The sequence below is a fragment of the Megalops cyprinoides genome, chromosome 5 (assembly GCF_013368585.1).
Source record: "Megalops cyprinoides isolate fMegCyp1 chromosome 5, fMegCyp1.pri, whole genome shotgun sequence".
NCBI classification, from domain to species: Eukaryota; Metazoa; Chordata; class Actinopteri; order Elopiformes; family Megalopidae; genus Megalops; species Megalops cyprinoides.
In genome coordinates this window covers 6,498,255-6,516,947 of record NC_050587.1, presented here as the reverse complement: position 1 = coordinate 6,516,947, position 18,693 = coordinate 6,498,255, and the positions used below count along the sequence as shown (strand labels likewise).

The 18,693-nt window shown below is 42.6% G+C and overlaps 2 protein-coding genes across 3 annotated transcripts; one reads left to right on the top strand and one right to left on the bottom strand.

Annotated features, from left to right (window-relative positions):
- Positions 1 to 3,195: 3,195 nt before the first annotated feature.
- On the bottom strand, positions 3,196 to 10,107 carry LOC118777351 (endosomal/lysosomal potassium channel TMEM175-like). Of its 2 annotated transcripts, XM_036528173.1 has the most exons (10): positions 9,819 to 10,107; positions 9,311 to 9,349; positions 9,041 to 9,138; positions 8,500 to 8,551; positions 7,986 to 8,021; positions 7,504 to 7,587; positions 7,258 to 7,422; positions 6,844 to 6,922; positions 6,235 to 6,370; positions 3,196 to 5,108 (listed from the first exon to the last, which is right to left on the bottom strand). In XM_036528173.1, the coding sequence occupies exons 1-10, from the start codon at positions 10,017 to 10,019 to the stop codon at positions 4,439 to 4,441; spliced, it is 1,560 nt and encodes a 519-aa protein (XP_036384066.1). In that variant the 5' UTR covers positions 10,020 to 10,107; the 3' UTR covers positions 3,196 to 4,438. The 2 variants fall into 2 exon arrangements, with proteins under 2 accessions (XP_036384066.1, XP_036384065.1); XM_036528172.1 differs by having other exon boundaries at positions 7,258 to 7,587.
- A 2,799-nt stretch (positions 10,108 to 12,906) lies between these two features.
- On the top strand, positions 12,907 to 18,245 carry LOC118777609 (fibroblast growth factor 5-like). The gene is made up of 4 exons (XM_036528706.1): positions 12,907 to 12,926; positions 13,792 to 13,961; positions 15,627 to 15,730; positions 17,886 to 18,245. Exons 1-4 carry the CDS (start codon positions 12,907 to 12,909, stop codon positions 18,243 to 18,245), a joined length of 654 nt encoding a protein of 217 aa, XP_036384599.1.
- The last annotated feature ends 448 nt before the right edge of the window (positions 18,246 to 18,693 follow it).

Genomic DNA, 18,693 nt, shown 5'->3' with positions numbered 1-18,693 from the left:
ATCTTTGGGGGTTATGATTTTATTTGCACAAACAGCATATATATGAAAAGGGGCACACATAACAGGGTCTGTAACGGAAGGACTGTATGAGCAAAAAAAAGTGTTTTGTAAAATACATTAGATTACTATTAGGGGTATTGTGATGCAATATATGGAAGTGAATAAATCTTATATAAATAAGATGAATAAAATATTTTATTCTTTATGACCTGCACTGTTCATTTGTGTACTGCCATCAGAGCCACCGGGAACACAAAGGAAGTATGCCTGCACACGTTTACGATTAGTGAATACCTGCAGTATGTTTTTAAAATGGATACTTCCTCAAACAGACGGCCAGTGTATTTCACATATCGTCGCTGTCGGGCGGAAACCTCGTATCTCCACGTTTTGTCATTCTTATTTTTTTACATAAATCAATGCTATTGGTCACCTTTTATGTCTGTCTGTGGGTTTTACAAATATTTAACCAATGAAAAGTATTAAAAAGAGCTTGTAAAACCCACAGACAGACGTAAAGGGTGACCAATAGCATTGATTTATGAAAAAGAAGACTAAATATGGAGATACGAGTCTGGAGCTCTTTCATTTTAAACCCACATGCCCACAAGCTCAGCGATTAAATTTAGACTACAGTTTGTGGTGTGCCAGTGCATCCTGTAATATGGTATTTTAATTCTTGGTGGTGTGCTGAACGGTCAGAGAGCATGTATGATTTTACCATGTGTTTCACCACTATGCGCTGTTCCGATTTCACTAAGATGTATCCATTTGGATGTGTTTTATGAGACTGGGTAAAGTTAGGGGCTACATGTGCAGCACTCCCAAAGGTGACATAATGTAGAATCATCCTGGATATGCAAGCAAAACTGCTTCACATTAGCTAGCTGCTGCCTGTTTCTAGGGGTGAAACATGAGGGCCCTTATAACCAAAGCATCTAGGCTGTACCTGTTAGCTGTGTCCTGCCAGAATGACCGGTGGTGTCACAGGTTTGGCCATTTTTGCCTCTCAGGCTGAGGTCATTGAGGTAGGGTCATTGTAACCAGTGTGAATGCTGATTAATCTGGCTGAGAGAGATTCACAGGGGTCTGTGCTGAGGGCTATGGCTGAACTTGGCACCCGGCCTGGCCAGGAGTCATACGTTACTGTGGCAACGTCATGGGAGGGAAGGTATCAGACTACAGGAGTGTGGTCCCTGGCGCGGTGCAGGCCTGGACAGCAGCTATCACAAAGCAGGTACTGTTTAAGGACACACACTATGCAGCCAGCTTTGAAACGGACAGCAATGGCAGTGAATCCACCCACGCAGTACTCCTCACAGTACTGCCAATGCCACATTATAATTTCTACAATAATATATACACCTACACTAGATAATATTGCTGTCCCTACAGTACAAATGTGTAGATTAATGTGTCACTATGATGCATCTGTTCCACTGTGAGATTTTAGACCCCTCCCCATTATACTCAGGCTGTACTATGTAAAATATGCATTAGCAGTTGTGGTTGTATTTCTGAGTACTGACACTGTAGCCCCCTGGCAGAACATTTGTTGGACCTCATGACTTCATGACCAAATGTCCCTATGATACCTCAGGACCATACCCCCAACTGCCATCAACACACATCACCTGTACCAGGGACTAAGAATCATGACTTTCATATTCTGTAGGACATTCTCAGGAAAACAGCAGCGCGCTTACCGAAGCTGCATCACGGTTAAACCGTCAACAAACAGTTCAAAAAAAGCAGAGGATCAGCAAACAGGAGAACTAGAGGGATTCTTACTACATACTACATACAAATGAGCAAAGGTAGGCTGAATGGTCTGTTTTTATCATTATAAATACTTATGCTCAAATACTTGAAGACATTTTTAGTGGTCTGTGGTCTACTGGTCTAGTGGTTTAGCTTTTCTGTCTGTGTGCTGTCTGTGTGAGGGCCCCTGGAGCATGTTCAGAGAGGTGACCCTGGCAGGAGACATGTCCACCTGAGCCAGGAGTGGCAGCACTCTGTGCTGCAGTATTCCTGTATGGGACTCAAACAGGGAGTTCAGCAGTTTCACTGATGGAAACGTCTATCAAGGCTTCCCTCACAACCAGGTCCAGTGCAGAGACAGCAGTATGCTTTTTGGTCTAGTTTAGAATAAACTGTTTATGAAATGATTTACTACAGTTAATTTAGAATAATCCTAGGATGTACAGGATCATCATTTCTGCAGTGTAGGAATGCAAATATATGCAATACTACAAAATGGAACTAAACACTATGCAAATAATGCTGATACAAGTAATACTACTACAAATAGCACTACTACAAATAACACTGCTACAAATAAACTGGCTTGTGCTGCATGTGCAAGCAACCCTTGGGAGTTTATCTGCAGAAAAGACTCAAAGCAATTTCACTGACTTACAGATAGCCAGGCAATTATTTTCCTGTTCACAGACCAGTATGTCATTTAATTTCCAGTGTAAAAAACTGAGGGTGTATGCAGAACTGCATATACACAAACATGCTTTTTGTTTTTAGAAACAGTTTGTACAACTGACTCCATCTTGACCACTGGACAAATACCATACAATAACTAGTGAAATGGACATTTTCAGAAATGAAAAAAATGCTGTTATGAAAATAATGATTTTAGTAGTGTAAAATAATTTCACAGTGCCCTCTGGTGGATGAAACCCCCCCCCACCCCCCCGCCACCGCCCCCAACAGTGAAATCTCTCCACACAAAATGACAGTCAGTCAGAAGAAAGTGCAAGAACAAGTTTATCTTTACTGTCTCCCTTGCAAACCTCTGGCAAACAGACCAAAGAAATGACTTATATAGATACACAGTTTTAATCAGTTATGTCAGTATTATGTAATATAGGTTTTCCTAATGTAGACAAGCAGTGCAATGACATTCAAATGACATAAATATGGCAACGACACAGAAGTATTAGCCACTGTTAATAAATGTTAAAGTGCATCATTGGTTCCACTGCACTATAAAAAAAGAAGTGCAAAATTAGTTGCACCCTGACATCAAACCCAAATGGACACTCTCAGACAGGGTTAGCATTTATTAAATCAGTTTCTCATCTGCATTTAGTTCATTTCAGAAAGAACTTTTGAAATTACAACTTCATCTCTAAACATCTGAACAGACAAGCTTGATTAACACTACCACTTCAAATTACTGGGGTCACATTAGCACATAACCTTATTTTCGTAAGAAACAAAATGTCTATAAATTTTCCACTGAAGAAAGGATGAGAGCATGAGCCCTCCCTGTCCTGCCATGACATCACTTCCTTTCCTGAACCCGGCAGGAAATGCAGGGTGCCCTCCTGCTGCCCTCAAACAACCCTGAGAGGCCTGGCCGATTGGACGGTGAAAATGACATTTTTTTTTTTCCAAAAGCAAATATAAAACTATGTACCAACAGTTTTAAACAATTTTATTCCTCGGCAAATGAATGTCAAAAGGTCCTTTTTAGCACTTTAGCGCAACAATCTCTGTTGTATCAGTGTGCCTCCTATACACATTGGTAATATACAATAAAAAGGGCAGCTACAGTACTAAACTGTTAAATATAAAAATAAATAGAAAATTTAACTTAACAATAAATTAGAAGTTTCCATGATCTATCATATGCAGCAGGTGTGTGCTGATTAGGGTTTAAGCATGCGGTCTGTGTAGGGACCTCATACAGTATTACAGTTACACTGTGTTTATTCGTGGGATCTCTGGTGGCCTTGGGGACTGCTTCTTCCACACAGTGACCTGTCTGTGGCCGGAGCCCATGGCGTGAGACCTGCTGAAGTGGTCGGGGCTGGATGGATTTCACAGTTGGATGTAACAGCTGGATTTAACCCTCGCATTTCTACAGAATAGGTCTGTTCATTAACATTCTCATATGAGCCTACAACAAACACAAAAAGTGTGAGCTAATCCAATACATAATGTGAAAGGACTTACAGTTAGTGGTATATGTTAACAAATAAATAGCTGGGATAGTAAGTTTTATCAGGGATGAAATACCTTCTTTGTGTAAGGAAACAGCAGAGCTCTGAGCTTCATCTTAACGGTTAGTGTGAGACCACATAGGAAGATCATGCATTGAGGGTCGCATGCTCCAGTGTGTGCTATTACATCCCTTTGGAGCGGCTTCGTCTTTATGGTCAAGTGTAGATGGGCCTCCTTCATGAAACTTTAAATAATGAAGAATGAAAATGTGATGCAAATCTTTGGATCTCACCGGTTAACACTTCCTAATAACATGAACTGAAAACTCAAAAAAAGAAAAACCAAGTGTAACATTTGAAGTAGGGTGCCCAGCCGGACGTCTTGTCAGCGTGTAACCCTGTCAGTGGATGCCATCTGGAACCCGACACCGCCAGTGCCCTCGAAATCTGACACCCTGAAAGAGGCTGCGAGCGGATGGCTAGGTCAGCATGTCAGTGAAAGGCACGCGGGGGTCGTCCTCCTCCGGGGCGCGGTGGGCGGGGGGCACGGCGGCCGGGCCGAGCAGGCGGCGCAGCAGCGCCAGGCCGAGCCGCACCAGCAGGCGGAGCAGCAGGAAGGCCACGGGCACGCCCATCTGCACCAGGTGGAAGACCATGGCGCTGAAGCGGCTGAGCGCGCACGTGACAAAGAAGGTGGCCAGCGCCACGCACGGGTACAGCGCCAGCTTGGCCAGCATGAAGGTGTGGTCCCGCCCGCCGTAGCGCACATATGGGTGCAGCGTCTCGCGCTCGTCGAACAGCGCCGCCACCCAGATGGCCAGCTGGAATACACCGGCGAAGAAGATGATGACGCAGCTGATCTGGATGGCCTCTAGCTCGTTGCGTGAGTTCGGCGGGAACTCGTGCGTCAGCTCGTAGGCCAGGGGCAGGCCACCCACAAAGGCCAGGGAGAAGGTGTTGAGCAGGCCCATGAGCCGGGAGGTCCTGTTCACATGCAGGAAGAGCGAGTGGTGCACGAACCACAGCAGGCCCACGGTGGCGAAGGAGCCGAAATAGGCCAGGAACTCAGGGCCGAAGCCCTGCAGGGCCTCAATCAGGTTGCCTCCGAACCTGCGCTGCACCTCGCCAGGGTCGGGAACGTTATCCTCGCTGCGCACGGAACAGAGGAGACACAGGTTGACTCAGCCTCAACACCCAGCAAAGCTCCACACTGCACTGCTGTGCAAACACATGGCCATTTCCCCTCAGCCACACACTACCTTACAGCACTATTGGTCTTCATGGAGCCAGAGGACACACATATTATATTATATTATATTACATTATTGTCATTCAGCAGACGCTCTTATCCAAAGAAACTTACATAGATTACAATTTTTACATGTTATTTATTTTACATGTCTGTGACACAGTGGTGTCACTACGGTTGAGTATGTGCTCTGACTGCTATACCAACGAGCCTGGCTCTTTGGCGGTGCGGTCAAAGCTGCAGTTCAGTACCCCGTAGACCCGGGTTCAAGGCGGGGTGGGGTGACTGCTCTCTCCCTTCACTACATATGGTGTGAGAAGTGGGATGGCTTGCCGTGAGGCTGTTGGAGGCTTGCCCAGTGTGTCAGCCGTATGAAGGACCCCCAGGTTAGGTTGACCCCGGTGTGAGAGACCCCAGAGATGGGTGAAGTATGGTGGGGGAATGCGCGAGGGATGCCTTGGTGCGTGAAGCGCATGGGTGCGCTTCCTGAAGGGGAGGGCAGTGCGACAGAGTGCATACATGCGTTCTACACCGGTCTTCTTGTAGCCAAGCTGACTGCCTTTCCTGGTCTGAGCTCTATGGAAGAACAGCCTGCTGTTCTGGGTTTTAGCCCCTAAGAATAACAACTGGACCCAATTGGGCTAAATACTGTACAGCAGTATGATACAGGGATCAGCAGACACTGCAAACCACAGGACTGGAAGAGTGTTTTCCACTACAGATGGACTTGAAATAGTTTCTTCCTCTGAAATGTTTTAGGCATCATAAACTCCATGTATACTACACATACATGTTTTAGAACTGACAAATGCTGGCATCTTATGCTGCCCTTGGCAAGGTTGTCTCTGTGGCTGAGACATTTATGCCAGCGTTACACATCACTCCTAAACATAGTTAATGCATTACACTGACCTGAACTTGGGATGACATGTGAGGGTGTGAACGTAATGCTGGCTCAGTCAGGGGCAGGGTGAACCCTTCATACATGCGGTCTAATGGCTGAGACAGTTAGGGTGAGACACTCACCATATGTCCAGAATGAGCAGGGTGGCTACAATGGCGTACACGCCGTCACTGAAGGCCTCCACCCGCTCTTTACTGAGAGGCTCATTGGGCCGGTAGGAGTAGAACAGCATGGAGTCAGGGGTCTCATCCTGCTGGCCTGACGGCACCCCACATCCAACACAACCCACAGGTTATTTCATGTCCACAATGAAAGAACACCATAAACCACACCTGCATTTCTCTCAGTTCTGACATTATCTGACACGTTTCGGTATGACATAATGAAAAAGACATGCAAGACATTCTATTCATCCATCACGTACAAACATTCTCTTTCACTGACACACCTAACCAGGTTTCAAGCACCTATTTCACAAAATCTTTCGGCATCAAACAATCTGCTTGTTATTCTTAACACCTTTCAATTTACTAAACAAAAAAAAAAATTAAACAATCACCATTACTAAAATAGTATCATACCATGTATGTGAAATTGTTATAGGAAGACTGGTCTTTTTTTCAAATCTCATGTAAGATAAGTGTACACTACATTGCTATTTTCATGTTAGTACTATCTACAGTCTGCCAACTGTAGACAACTAAAAACAAACATTTCATCTCTCTCCTTACCAATAGCTTTACCACGACACCATTTCAAAGACTGTGAGATGTAGGGAAAGAAGATGACCACTGCTAACAGAACATAGGACTGCAAGACAAGAGAGAAACAGCATTTTCAGCCACTATCAAATGATAAGGAAAAATCCATTATTTCTATGAGAAAATAACAGTTCACTTTACAAATCTAGTTTTCACAATTAATTCAACTGGCACTGGAAAAGTTTCATATATATACAGTATATACATAATATAATCCCAAATGTCAAATGACAGAAATTTATGTAATTAAGCATTTTAACTGTTTCATTTTCAACACATATACAATTGTGTACGTGGTGAACATCACAAGGCAATGACCAGTCCAAATATATGTATTTTGTGATATACAGTGCAGTGTAGTGGAGTATTTGAAACAGCACTCACCAAGGGGAAAAAGATGAAGGAAAAGACGATTGCCACAAAGCAGAAGAGTGGAACCCGCAAAATAACCTTTAAGATGTGGCGCTTGTAAAAGCCCTGGTTTTCCGATATCTGGATCTGGTCATTTAACAGGAAGGGCCGGCTGAAACCGTACACAACAATGATGGCCTGGGGAGAGAGAGGGGACCACGATCGGTGAGGCAAATGCAGTTCTTCAAAACATCCACAGGTGTGAACGACTCCCCTTACCTGTATCAGTCCAATCACGATGACGCACGTACAGAAGAGCAGGATACCCAGGGTGTTTTTTGGGAAGGCCGCCATCAGGGAAAACTGCAGCAGATACAGGAAGCAGCCAATGACAAATACAGTCTGAAGCTTAAAGGGATTCACAATAAATTAACGTGAAAACTATGGTTAAAAGGAGAAGACTAATAGTGGTTGGAGATCACACACAAAATAAAACAACAATTTTTAATAAATCGTCTTATAATAAATAATAATAATAATTATATAATAATTATAATTTATTATCATCATAATTTATTATTAAAAATAATAATAAATGAGTCTTCGTAGCCCGCAACATTTCACTCTCTAGGTCTTCCAGTGAGAGAAACACACCAATAGTCCGAGATCTATGGAAACAGACTCTGACTGACACATGGCCCTGTGTGTGCCCCTCCTACCAAAGACACAACCAGAAGCAGAATGAATGGCTCTGTACTCACAGTGTAAGGGAGGAAGGTTATCAGCATCATACAGGCCTGGACAAAAAGACAAAGCATACATTACTCACATCATGGTTATAGTAATGTGCCAGCAGTCACGAAAAAACAGAACTAAACAATATTACACAATCCCTCCTCCCATTAAAAAAACACTTCGTTCTCGGTGATTGAATGATTACATGAGTTGAATATTGCATGAATCACTTTTTGGCATATAATGCATGCTCCTCTATATTCATTATTTTATATTGTTATATTCTTTTTCTTTTATTATTTTCTATAATCTTCACTTTCCTCACTCATCAGTGAAACTGGCACTGATGACCTGAGTTCCTTGTTATGAATGGCACAATATACAGATCCTTCAGGGTATGATCACAACTCATTTGTATAAACAGAATATGTACATTTTATTTTTTGGCCCACTGTAATGATGTTCATATTAGACCACAGTCAGTTGTCAGTGAATATCAACCTTGACTGTAACATGTCTAGTCATCTTAAGTGAACTTACAAGATTTAAAAGTGCAAGGCAGTCATCTATGCGCTCAATCACTTGAAATAACCTGTAAAAAGACAAACACGATGCAGGTGATGCCTGATGGCCACAGCAGAGTGGAACTGTATATTTTATGAGGTATAAAGTCCAGCTGGCAGCTACTGGGCCACTTTAAAAACACAGGAGGCCACACACCAAGGACAGCATGCAGTGTGTGGGCATTTTCCTGCATGACACCCAACAGTTCAAAACATGGTCCTTTGTAAGGGAATGAATACATCTTCTCGGTAGCGTACAGAGAAGGGATCACACACGTTGTGTTTCAAAAACAAGAAGGACAATGAGAATGAATGGGAACCTTACGACATCAGAAAAATAACCTGAGGAAGCCTATTTATTTAGGATATATACAGTGGATGGCTAAACAACATTCCACCTTTGAAATCACACTCAACTCCAGCAGACAGATTGGGTGTGGGCTGTGCTTGTTGTAGCTGGTGTTGTTGGCAAATATGCAGAGATTTGAGCAGCACAATCCATACAAATCTAATCTTACCTGATGTGGGCAGTCCATGCTACTGTAACTATTAGAAATGTCATCAAATACACTGCAATCTTTGTGGTGAGAAGCTGCTGCAAGCTCTCCTTCAGTTCCTAATTGACAAAAGGAGACAGAAATGTAAACACTTAATCTGACCAGGATAACTGAGAACCAGCGTGGCACTGTCACATCATAAAGGCAGTGTTTTTTTGTCGGAACGTTAGTCAATCGTTAACAGGCCAATTCAGAAGCCTGCGTAGTGTTTTATGTTTTCAATGACAATACCTCATCGTCCTTGATTTTCGTATGTGCAACTGGTAATATCTGCAAAACAAAAGCAAACACATCTTTCAAAACTCTTTCTAAACATAAACACGCTGAAAACAACGGATTCTGTTAAGGAATGAAGACTTGTCACATGACACTTAGCCTATTATAAAGATGGCTGTACTTGCAACGCACAATATGCCTTGTGAGCTGTAGGGTGGTGACTGCATGACAATATGAGGGGAAACCAGGAAACAGAACATCGATACTTCGTGGTCGTGCTCTTAGTGATCTGACCATTTGAGACAAATGCAGTACGTTAATAACCTAACTTAGTACTTAGAACGCTGTGCTCCCAACCACTTCAGCTCTGAAATCTACGGTAGTTACAGACAGAGGTCTGCAACAGAGGCGCACGATAACGGCACATCAGATTTAAGCAGCTAGCGGGCTACGTATTGAACTACACACGGCTGCATCATCAAGCAACCTACAAAAAGAAGAATTATTCGTTCGTTTATCCTACCATAACAGTTGCTATGATGGAAATGAGCGCATCGCTATAGGCAAGAAGCCGGTGCGATGACTGCGTGCTGCTATGCCCTTCCCTCTCAGATGAAGAAGCAGACTCCAAAAACAAATGAGTATGTCGCGTGCGAAATCCCTTCTTTTCCATTTCCTCGTTGACGTGATGTTCGATTATTTCGCTGTCGTCGTTCTCCTCCATCGCGGCGATCGTGTGTGCCAACGAAGCGGTCACGCACGGAGTCCGTGTTTACAAACACAGTGTCTGCGCTCGTCTGCGAGCACCTGGCTGCACGGAAACAAGGAAGTGCGGCGCCTGGAGGAAGTGACATAATCAAATACTACAGCAAGTGGCGGCCCGGGTAATTTCAGCCTTTGTCAAGGGGTCTAGGATCAGCTTGCTTACACCAGTACAGTCCCAAATCTTTAGTGTAAAATTTCGATCCATATCCAGAATTACACAGAATGTAATTTTAAAGTGAGGTGACTTTTCTCTAAAAGACACAGGGCTACTGTTAGTATTAATGAGAATCCCAGGGGAGGTATGTTCCTTTTCGGCTTAATTTCACATACCTAATAAAGGCATGTGCAAAGCCAAACAGACAAGATCACACATTCAGAAATTAAGATTTAACAGACTGGCTTCAGGTTTCGATAGTTATGTCAATGTTTATTTATTTATTTATTTATTCTTTTTAAAACTTTTTTTAAAAATGGGTCATTCAGCCTATACGTCTATAGTCTAAAGCCGTGTTTCCCAACCCTGCTCCTGGAGGCACACTGTCCTGCATATCTTCTATGTATCCTTCCTGCTTGACTAAATCAGGTGTGCTCAGCTAATCAAAAGTGCCACTGATGAGTTCAGTCAGGTAGGTAGAGCAGGGATAGATAGAAGATATGCAGGACGGTGTGCCTTCAGGAGCAGGGTTGGGAAACGCTGGTCTAAAGGAACTGCGCCAAGCCTGGCTTTACAGCCCTGCTTTCACTGCCTGTTTAGATAAGCCATTCCATGCATTAATAGTAACTGTGAAAATAAATAAATACATAAATATTTTCAGTATGTGAAATATAACGTAAACTACCTTGCCCTTGAGCCCTTGTGGGAGAGCCTGCACATGTTTCCAGAACTGGGGAGTTAATTATTTTATTGTGATTGTTTAAATGTTTATGTTAAAGATCCTTGACTTTACATGGACAAATTTATCCATACCTTATCTCTTCCCATCAACTCTACTGTGGACTGGTTAAATGCGATTGTTTGATTGTCATGGTCTGTGATTAGAATTGTGTGGGATAATTGTCTGCACCTGGACAAGCCTTTTGTTGACAAGCCTCATCTGGCTAATTGAATACTCTTAATAGTGGTGTGTGGCTGACATTTTTGAGCTGTTGATACTTGTTTGATGTGGCTGTGGGCAAATTGGTGTCCTCCTGTTGTGCTGTAATTTCAAAATTTGTTTTGGAGACATTTTTTATGCAGTGCATCAGCCTTGATGCAGACCACTAGTTCTGTTGATGGAACTAAACTTGTAATAGTTTCAGGCATCCATTTTATTGGTCTTTTAAAAATTAGTGTCCAGAACTGTACACAGTTCTGACAAAGGCATTGCATAGTGTTGATTTGTGCTCAATATTTTCATGAATGTTCCAATATGCTATTTACCTGTGCTTCATTAGACTCGCATTAGATTTTTAAATGGGTAGACACCTGACAAACTTACCAACACTGCATTTAATTTAAATCTGAAATTATTTTAGTATTTGACAGACCTTTTGCCAGCTTTCAACTAATAGACTTCATGTTGCATCTAATGCCCTTGAGGTAATGTCCACATTTTTTTTTTCTTTGGTAAGAAGGATCAGACGTCCAAACTCAGTCCCCCTGCCCCGATCTCCCAAGGACTCTGGTTCCACACCACACTGCTCAGGCAGGATCCCTCTTATTGCTACCCTAGTCACTCTGTACTGCAGCCTGTTTTTAATTCAGTTTTACTTTCTAATGATTTCAGCTGCTCGTGTCGTACTTACTAATTTGCTTTTTGAGGTAAACTTACTGGTGAACTTCATTGTTTCTCTCGTAGAGCATAGTGTTAAGGACATTTTCCTTGCTTTTTAGGTCCATCTGGGATTAAGAGAGTCAGCTCCTGCAGTTCCTTGCATGTTTATGTTTCTCTTTTCAATAAAGTCTTACCTCTCCTCTTTATGATCCAATTATACCTATTAAGTACATCAAGTCCATTCCCATTCCTAATATGCAGCCAAGTCTCTGAACCGTCAGTTATGTCACAGGCATCACAAATCACAAGGACTTCTAATTGAGATTTTATAGAATTTAAAAAAGGCCACTTTAACTACAGACCTCCTTACCTTCAATGCCATTAAAGGTCTCTGCCTTCCACTTTCGATGTTCCAAGTTTAAATACTCCTTAGTTACTGGAAGCATACACTTCACATCTGAGCTGCAGCTGAAATGTAACCCATCTGATTTGTACAGCTCCAACCTGTCTGAAAAAGCTTCCGCGTTGCTCATTAACTTAAATCTCTCTTTCCTACACTGGTTTTGTAGAAAGATATGTTCAAATGATGTGAATGACAAAAGACATGTTAAGCTCAACTGTCACAATAGATTTGAATACCCTTTCCTGTTTATTCTGACTACAGCACCTGCCACTTATTGCAGATTTGGTACAGGCAAGGCACCACAGCCACAGACATCATAGTGATACTAAAAAAATGACTGAAATGCCAATAGTAATTTTTATAGTAACACAATTATTGTATATTTCCAATCAGCCATGGACATTGACTGGACTATGGCATTTTGTCATAGCACCAGCAATTTGCATGGCGACAGTCAAACAATTGACTTGACCCATGTTATTTTTAATTTACTTTAATTTAGTAAAAGTTTGTACAAAAATAAACACTCCAGATAAGTTTTTGTCTTGTGTGAAAAACGGTGCTGTGGCTGTTTCTCATATAGTTGATAGAAAACTTCGTATAAAGCATAAACGTCCATTTAAAGCACTCCATTTGGAGCTCCACATTTAAGAATTAACAGCTTATGAAAATCAAATCGTCCCGGCCAGATGCGGATCTTACAAGAGCGGTGCGCTGTAGTCCTTTAGAGGTCACACAACAACCCAGCAGAACATGCCGCTAGGGAGAGCAAAGTGTTGCCAGACTCCTGAGGGAGAAACAACGTTATGCTTTATACACGGTTGTACACATTTCCACTGTAATCTGCTGCATAACGCACATCTATCCAATCATGAGAACGTCAAAATAATATTTTCGTCTTCTGGATTTTACTCTTCATGATTTTTAAAAACATTTGAGTAATGTATTGTCACTAATTTGTAAATAAACACCAATCTCAACTACCTGAGAGCACCACCTGCACTAAATAACCATACAATTATGATGGACTTTAAAGACAAAATATTTTAAATGTGTTCTTTGTAAGAGCAATCTTAGATTTACACCACAAGCGTCCTTACATTAAGATGTATGTTTTACCCACAAATCAATTATTTGTGTTCATTGCTGACCTCTATTTTCTCGCGCGTAAAATTCCTCTGATACAGTACCGCGTTCTGGCGCGGTAAAAATGTAGTGGGGCAGAGTGTGTTCCACCTTTAGTATTTTCAACATAGATCAATATAAAACAGGGGTAGTCTTTTTGAGAGGAAATGTGGATAAGACAGCGTCTTTCTCAGCGCAGACATGCATAAAGCAGTGAGCTCATTTGTGTTATAAATATCTCCGTTCCCGCAGAACCACTCCATCCACTGCAGGCATGGTCATCGCTACCAGAGCTGTAACGGCGTGTTTGCGCGCGCAGTTACCTGTGCACGGGACTCCGGATCAACAAAGCAAGCAAAATGCTTCAACTGTCCTGGCAAATAAAGAGTTAGCATTTTAGTAAGAATGAGATTTCCTTGCTGGAGTGTTGTCTTTGTATATCTAATTAGATTTGTCGCCGTGACAACATCGGACCACGTTTCACTCGAAGATCAACTCGCAGTGGGTAGCAATTCAGGACGCAGGACCGGTAGACTTTATTGTAGGGTTGGCATTGGTTTCCATCTACAGATTCACACCGATGGCAGAGTCAATGGCAGCCACGAACCCAATCAGTTGAGTAAGTTAATAATCAATGTTTATTTTTCATTGTTTGAAACAGTGAGTTAAATTGGCAAGAGTGTGAACATGTTTGCGTTTGATTTCCGCATCTATGATGCAGGATTATTTCTGTTTGCGTATTTTAGTATGTGAACAGGGGCGAGAAATGCTTCATCGACCCATATCCGTCAGTGAAAGCAACTGTATCATTAAGATATTGTGCTTATATTTGCCAACTGCCCGACTGAATTATACAAGTACTGTACAGTAGTTGGATGTTGGAAAATGATAAGTAAAACGTGAAATAAATACTTGTCTTGGGTTAGGAGGACAAACGACTAATTAATATAAAATTATGAACTATTTTACCTCGAGGACGGGCGTTATGTGGGGCAATACGTAAGGGCATTCAGTTCCTCCCGTTTACCTGACTGATGTGTAAATACTCCTGGGCAATGTGGCTCGGTGTGAAATTCCTGATTTGTTTCTGTGTTTAGTATAGTTGTATCAGGTGGCTAACGGGTGAAGCAGGCGGAATCAGATTGTTACACCAGTTATTTTAATTATACGTCTATACCATGTATTTGTCATATTGTCCCTGTAATTAGGACAGTAACGTGGATTCATTTTGACACATTTGCTAAAAGTCGAAAGGTAGTTAAACTGGAAAATCACTTTTAAAGTCTGTGTGTGTAAGTAATGGTACAGCTAATGTAACCAGCTATAATGCTTGATCTGTGTTTCACAATTTGTTGGCTATTGATTTACAACTCTACAACTTTACAATTTGCTTTTCAGTGTTTTGAGCAATATGTTTTCCTTTTTGGGAAATGAATTGTCCCTTAAACCAAATGCAAAACTCAGGTGCATAGTCATGAAATTCTGAAGGCCCAGAGATGAGCCCCTCCCAGCCAGATCATCACGAACATCTGTTGGATCAATGTGTTTCACTCTCTTAAATGAATAAAAAGGGCATTATTTTTTACTCTTCATTTTCATTTCTGGAACAGGTAGCATTCAGGGTAGTTGCAGAAGGAGTAAGCTTTTAAAATGGCTTAGCTGCCATAGTTTGTGAGATCCCAAGGTGCACTGCAATGCTGATTCAGTGTATTTGCATCAGGAGATTTATTGGCAAATGGCAATCCCTGACACGCAAAGCACATCGTCCTAGTGCTACTATTGGTTATGTTTATTTGGGGGACATCCAGTTGGTGTGCATGTGCCTGTCGTATAATGTTCATAGTACAGCGTTTGGTTTAATTTTAACATCTGTAATGTTTAAATGACAAGTGACCCCTTTTCCAGACTACAAGAAGCATGAAACCCATTCAAATGATACACTACCGACAGTAAATCTGCCGTGGCTATCAAGAGGACATTATTGGTGTGTTATCCTGCATTTAACCTGATAGCCACACTGAGATTTAAATCTGTTTTTCACGATGATCCCCATGGACAGTCCAACTTCTGGCATTCATAACGCACATGCTGGGCCTCTGAAATAGGCTTTTTACCTTACAGATGGCGTGCTAAGTCAAGGACCCGCATTACCATTTCTGCATTCCTGCGTTTAAAAAGAGACTGTCATCTGGATGACTCACCTAATCCCATCTGATGCTGTTGATAAACTGCAGTTGCTTGCAGTAGTGATACATCTTTTCAGTTCTCCTGTTTGTGTTTGCAGGTGTGCTGGAGCTCTTTGCAATCTCTCAGGGGGTTGTAGGAATTCGGGGAGCTTTCAGCAAGCGCTTTTTAGCCATGAATAAACGGGGAAGGCTCCATGCCATTGTAAGTATGAAGTGTTTTAATCCATTCTTTGGGAGAAACACTTTTTTTTTGCTTCTCTCATTTTTTGGAAGTTGCCAATGCTTGCCAGGAAAAAACCCAGACAGCTTAGAGCAAATCATTTAATTGCATGATTATTTGTCCAGAAATGTGTTCTTTTGTGGAATTTCTCCCCTTTTTGTTTTTCTCTCCTCTTTTTTCTTTCCTCCTGAAAGACTGGAGATGTGTGCAGCGCTGAGAGAGCCGGCCCACAGCGGGCTGTAAGCAGGCCAGCTCTGCGCTGTGCTCTGTGGTGTGCTCTGCGCTGTGAAGGGGCCAGCCGTCTGAGAGCGACGGCAGGCTGCTGCTAGCACGCGTTAACGGGGAGCTGAGATTAAAGCTGCTGCAGCGGCCGATAAAATACACCAGAGGAGGGAAATCAATACGCTGACTGAACAGAGCAGGGCAGCAGAGGGCCCGAAAACTGCCTCTCAGCAATAACCATCGAGCCTGTCCCGTGCCCTTCACACAAACAGCTGGAGTTTAGGGCTCTGTGACTGCTGCACGGCACTGTGGTCCGGAAAGATATGAGGAGTTATTAACTCTGTGAATATGAGAGGATATGAGGAATTATTAACTATCTCTCACCGCTGCAAAAACATACAGAAAAACACTTGATATTGTCAGTGAAACGGACAAATGGTGTTCCAATTTTAAACTTCTGATTTTATTGAGTGCTTTATTTAACAATGAGGAAATAGTTGAAACAGAAAAAGGCCATGTTAAATGTTTGCTTTTCTAATGGCCCTGCTGGCCTTTGTCTTACCCATGGCACTGCAGAACATACATGGAGTGGTGCCATTAAATAAGTCACACAACCATTCTACTGTGTTGTTTGTCATATGTAATAATGAGGCACTTTAATTTTGTGTAATTATTGCTCTGTCTCTGGAGAGGAAGACAAATACCTATGCTGTTGTGTGACATAAGAAGTCAGGTATAAATGGTCACATGGTTTTGCTGAGCAAAGTCTTGTGATGACAACATAGCCATGACAATGTTATGTTGCTATTTTTATTATTATTACAATGTTATTATTAGACAGAATCTTATGTTGTGCAACATCCCGTATTAGTGATTAGGCAAACCACAGCACAGTTACTACATATGGTTATAGTTCTGATCAAGGAAAAACATGTTACTGTAGCTGAATGTAACTGTGAATGATAAGCTTTAGTGTGACAACATTATGAGCAAAGCGTTTGCAAAAATCATTTTCTGAATGGAAGGAAAGTTGTGATGCCTCACTCGGGTGCTTCCTGTAAGATATTATAAGCCACATAAGCCTAAAATTCACAGCATTAATGGGGTAAAATATAAAGAACAGAATATAATCTGACTTCAAAGGCTGAATACAGCAGAGCTGAACTGCAGGCCTGTCTGTGGGGAGGATGAGCCGGATCTGTGCGGCTCCCAGAATATTCACTGTATGTGTGATGCCACCCAGACGCAGCCCCACCAAGTCTCCACTGAAACACTCCAGTGCAGACACAGGCACTGGGTGTCACCAGCTGTTGGGCACGCATGCTTTGGCTCGTGTCACTTCCTGTCCTACTGAGCGTTGCAGTATTAGTGTCTGATGTACGGGTAGAAGTGGCACTCCATTTCACACGTTAACAAACTCTCTGTGAATCATCCTACACTTTACCCACACTCTGCAGTCTAGATGGTGCAATCCACAAGCTTGTGAGGATAGTCAGAGCAGCCCACAGCACTGGTTACAAATTGAGGGCAACCGTAACAATTGTACAATTTCTGCTGGAATTTGTCATCCCAAAATGTTCCATTGATTACAAATCTCTTAATACAGGATTTGAGGGATAGATATTTATCATGCTTTAAAGAAATGATCCAGTTACAGTAGAGACATGAGAATTAGTAGAGATCGGGTGAAATGGTAGTAAGCAAACATACAGAATTCTCAAGTTGAACAGTCCATTAGTATTATTCTGCGCAGTGCATCATTCAGCTAATCAATCATCAAGGTATACTTAATGTTTCTGGCCTTGGTGTCTGCTGCACATATTTGCACATAGAGTCTTGATGAACTATGATGCATTTGCCTAAAACCCTGTCATCCCTGTGGAACAGTCTCTGGATTTCTTCTGGTTTCTTTCAGGAGGAATTCACAGACGACTGCGCGTTCCGAGAGCGCTTCCAGGACAGCAGCTACAACACCTACGCGTCCGTGAAGCACGGCAGCCCCCGCACCGGGCGGGAGTGGTTCGTGGCCCTCAACAAGAGGGGCAAGGCCAAAATGGGCTCCAGCCCCCGCGTGAAGTCCCAGCATGCCTCCACACATTTCCTGCCCAGGTTCCCCCTGCAGGACAGGACCCAGTGGGGCTTCACTGTCCTGGACAGGGGCAGGGAGGCAGAGGCAGCTGGGCCACCAAAAGTCCCTTCACTCAACATCAAGGTGGAGACGGGCCAGACTCTCTCTGAACCGGTGAAGTACTGGCCCAAGTTTAGATTTGGATAAATATAGTGTCTAGACTGACTGTGAATTCAACCTAGAGGGGGATATCTAGAAAATGGAGGCTAAAGACCAAACTACAGGCCTGTGCTGGAATTGTGCTCATGAAGCTTTTTCTTCCAGTATCTGAATCATCCCAATGAACCATTATAGGACACATGCCAACAACAAAAGGGCTTTTGTGAGTTATCATTACTTAATGTGTCCATTTTGTTTCAGTTGCCAGTTGTACAGTAGGCTTGTTTCACTGCAACAACCTCTGCATTCGCACAGGAACAGAGGTGGGATGAATGGAAACCACTCTGATACACTCAGTGGAGTGTATAGGCGCTACTCCACTGATGTCATCCATGCAATTTGGAGGCACCTGATGAAGCGCAGGGTGTCTGAGAGCGAGGAGATGAGGACACCTTGGCTGACCTATCCCCCTGTCCCCGTGGGAATAAAGCCCGTT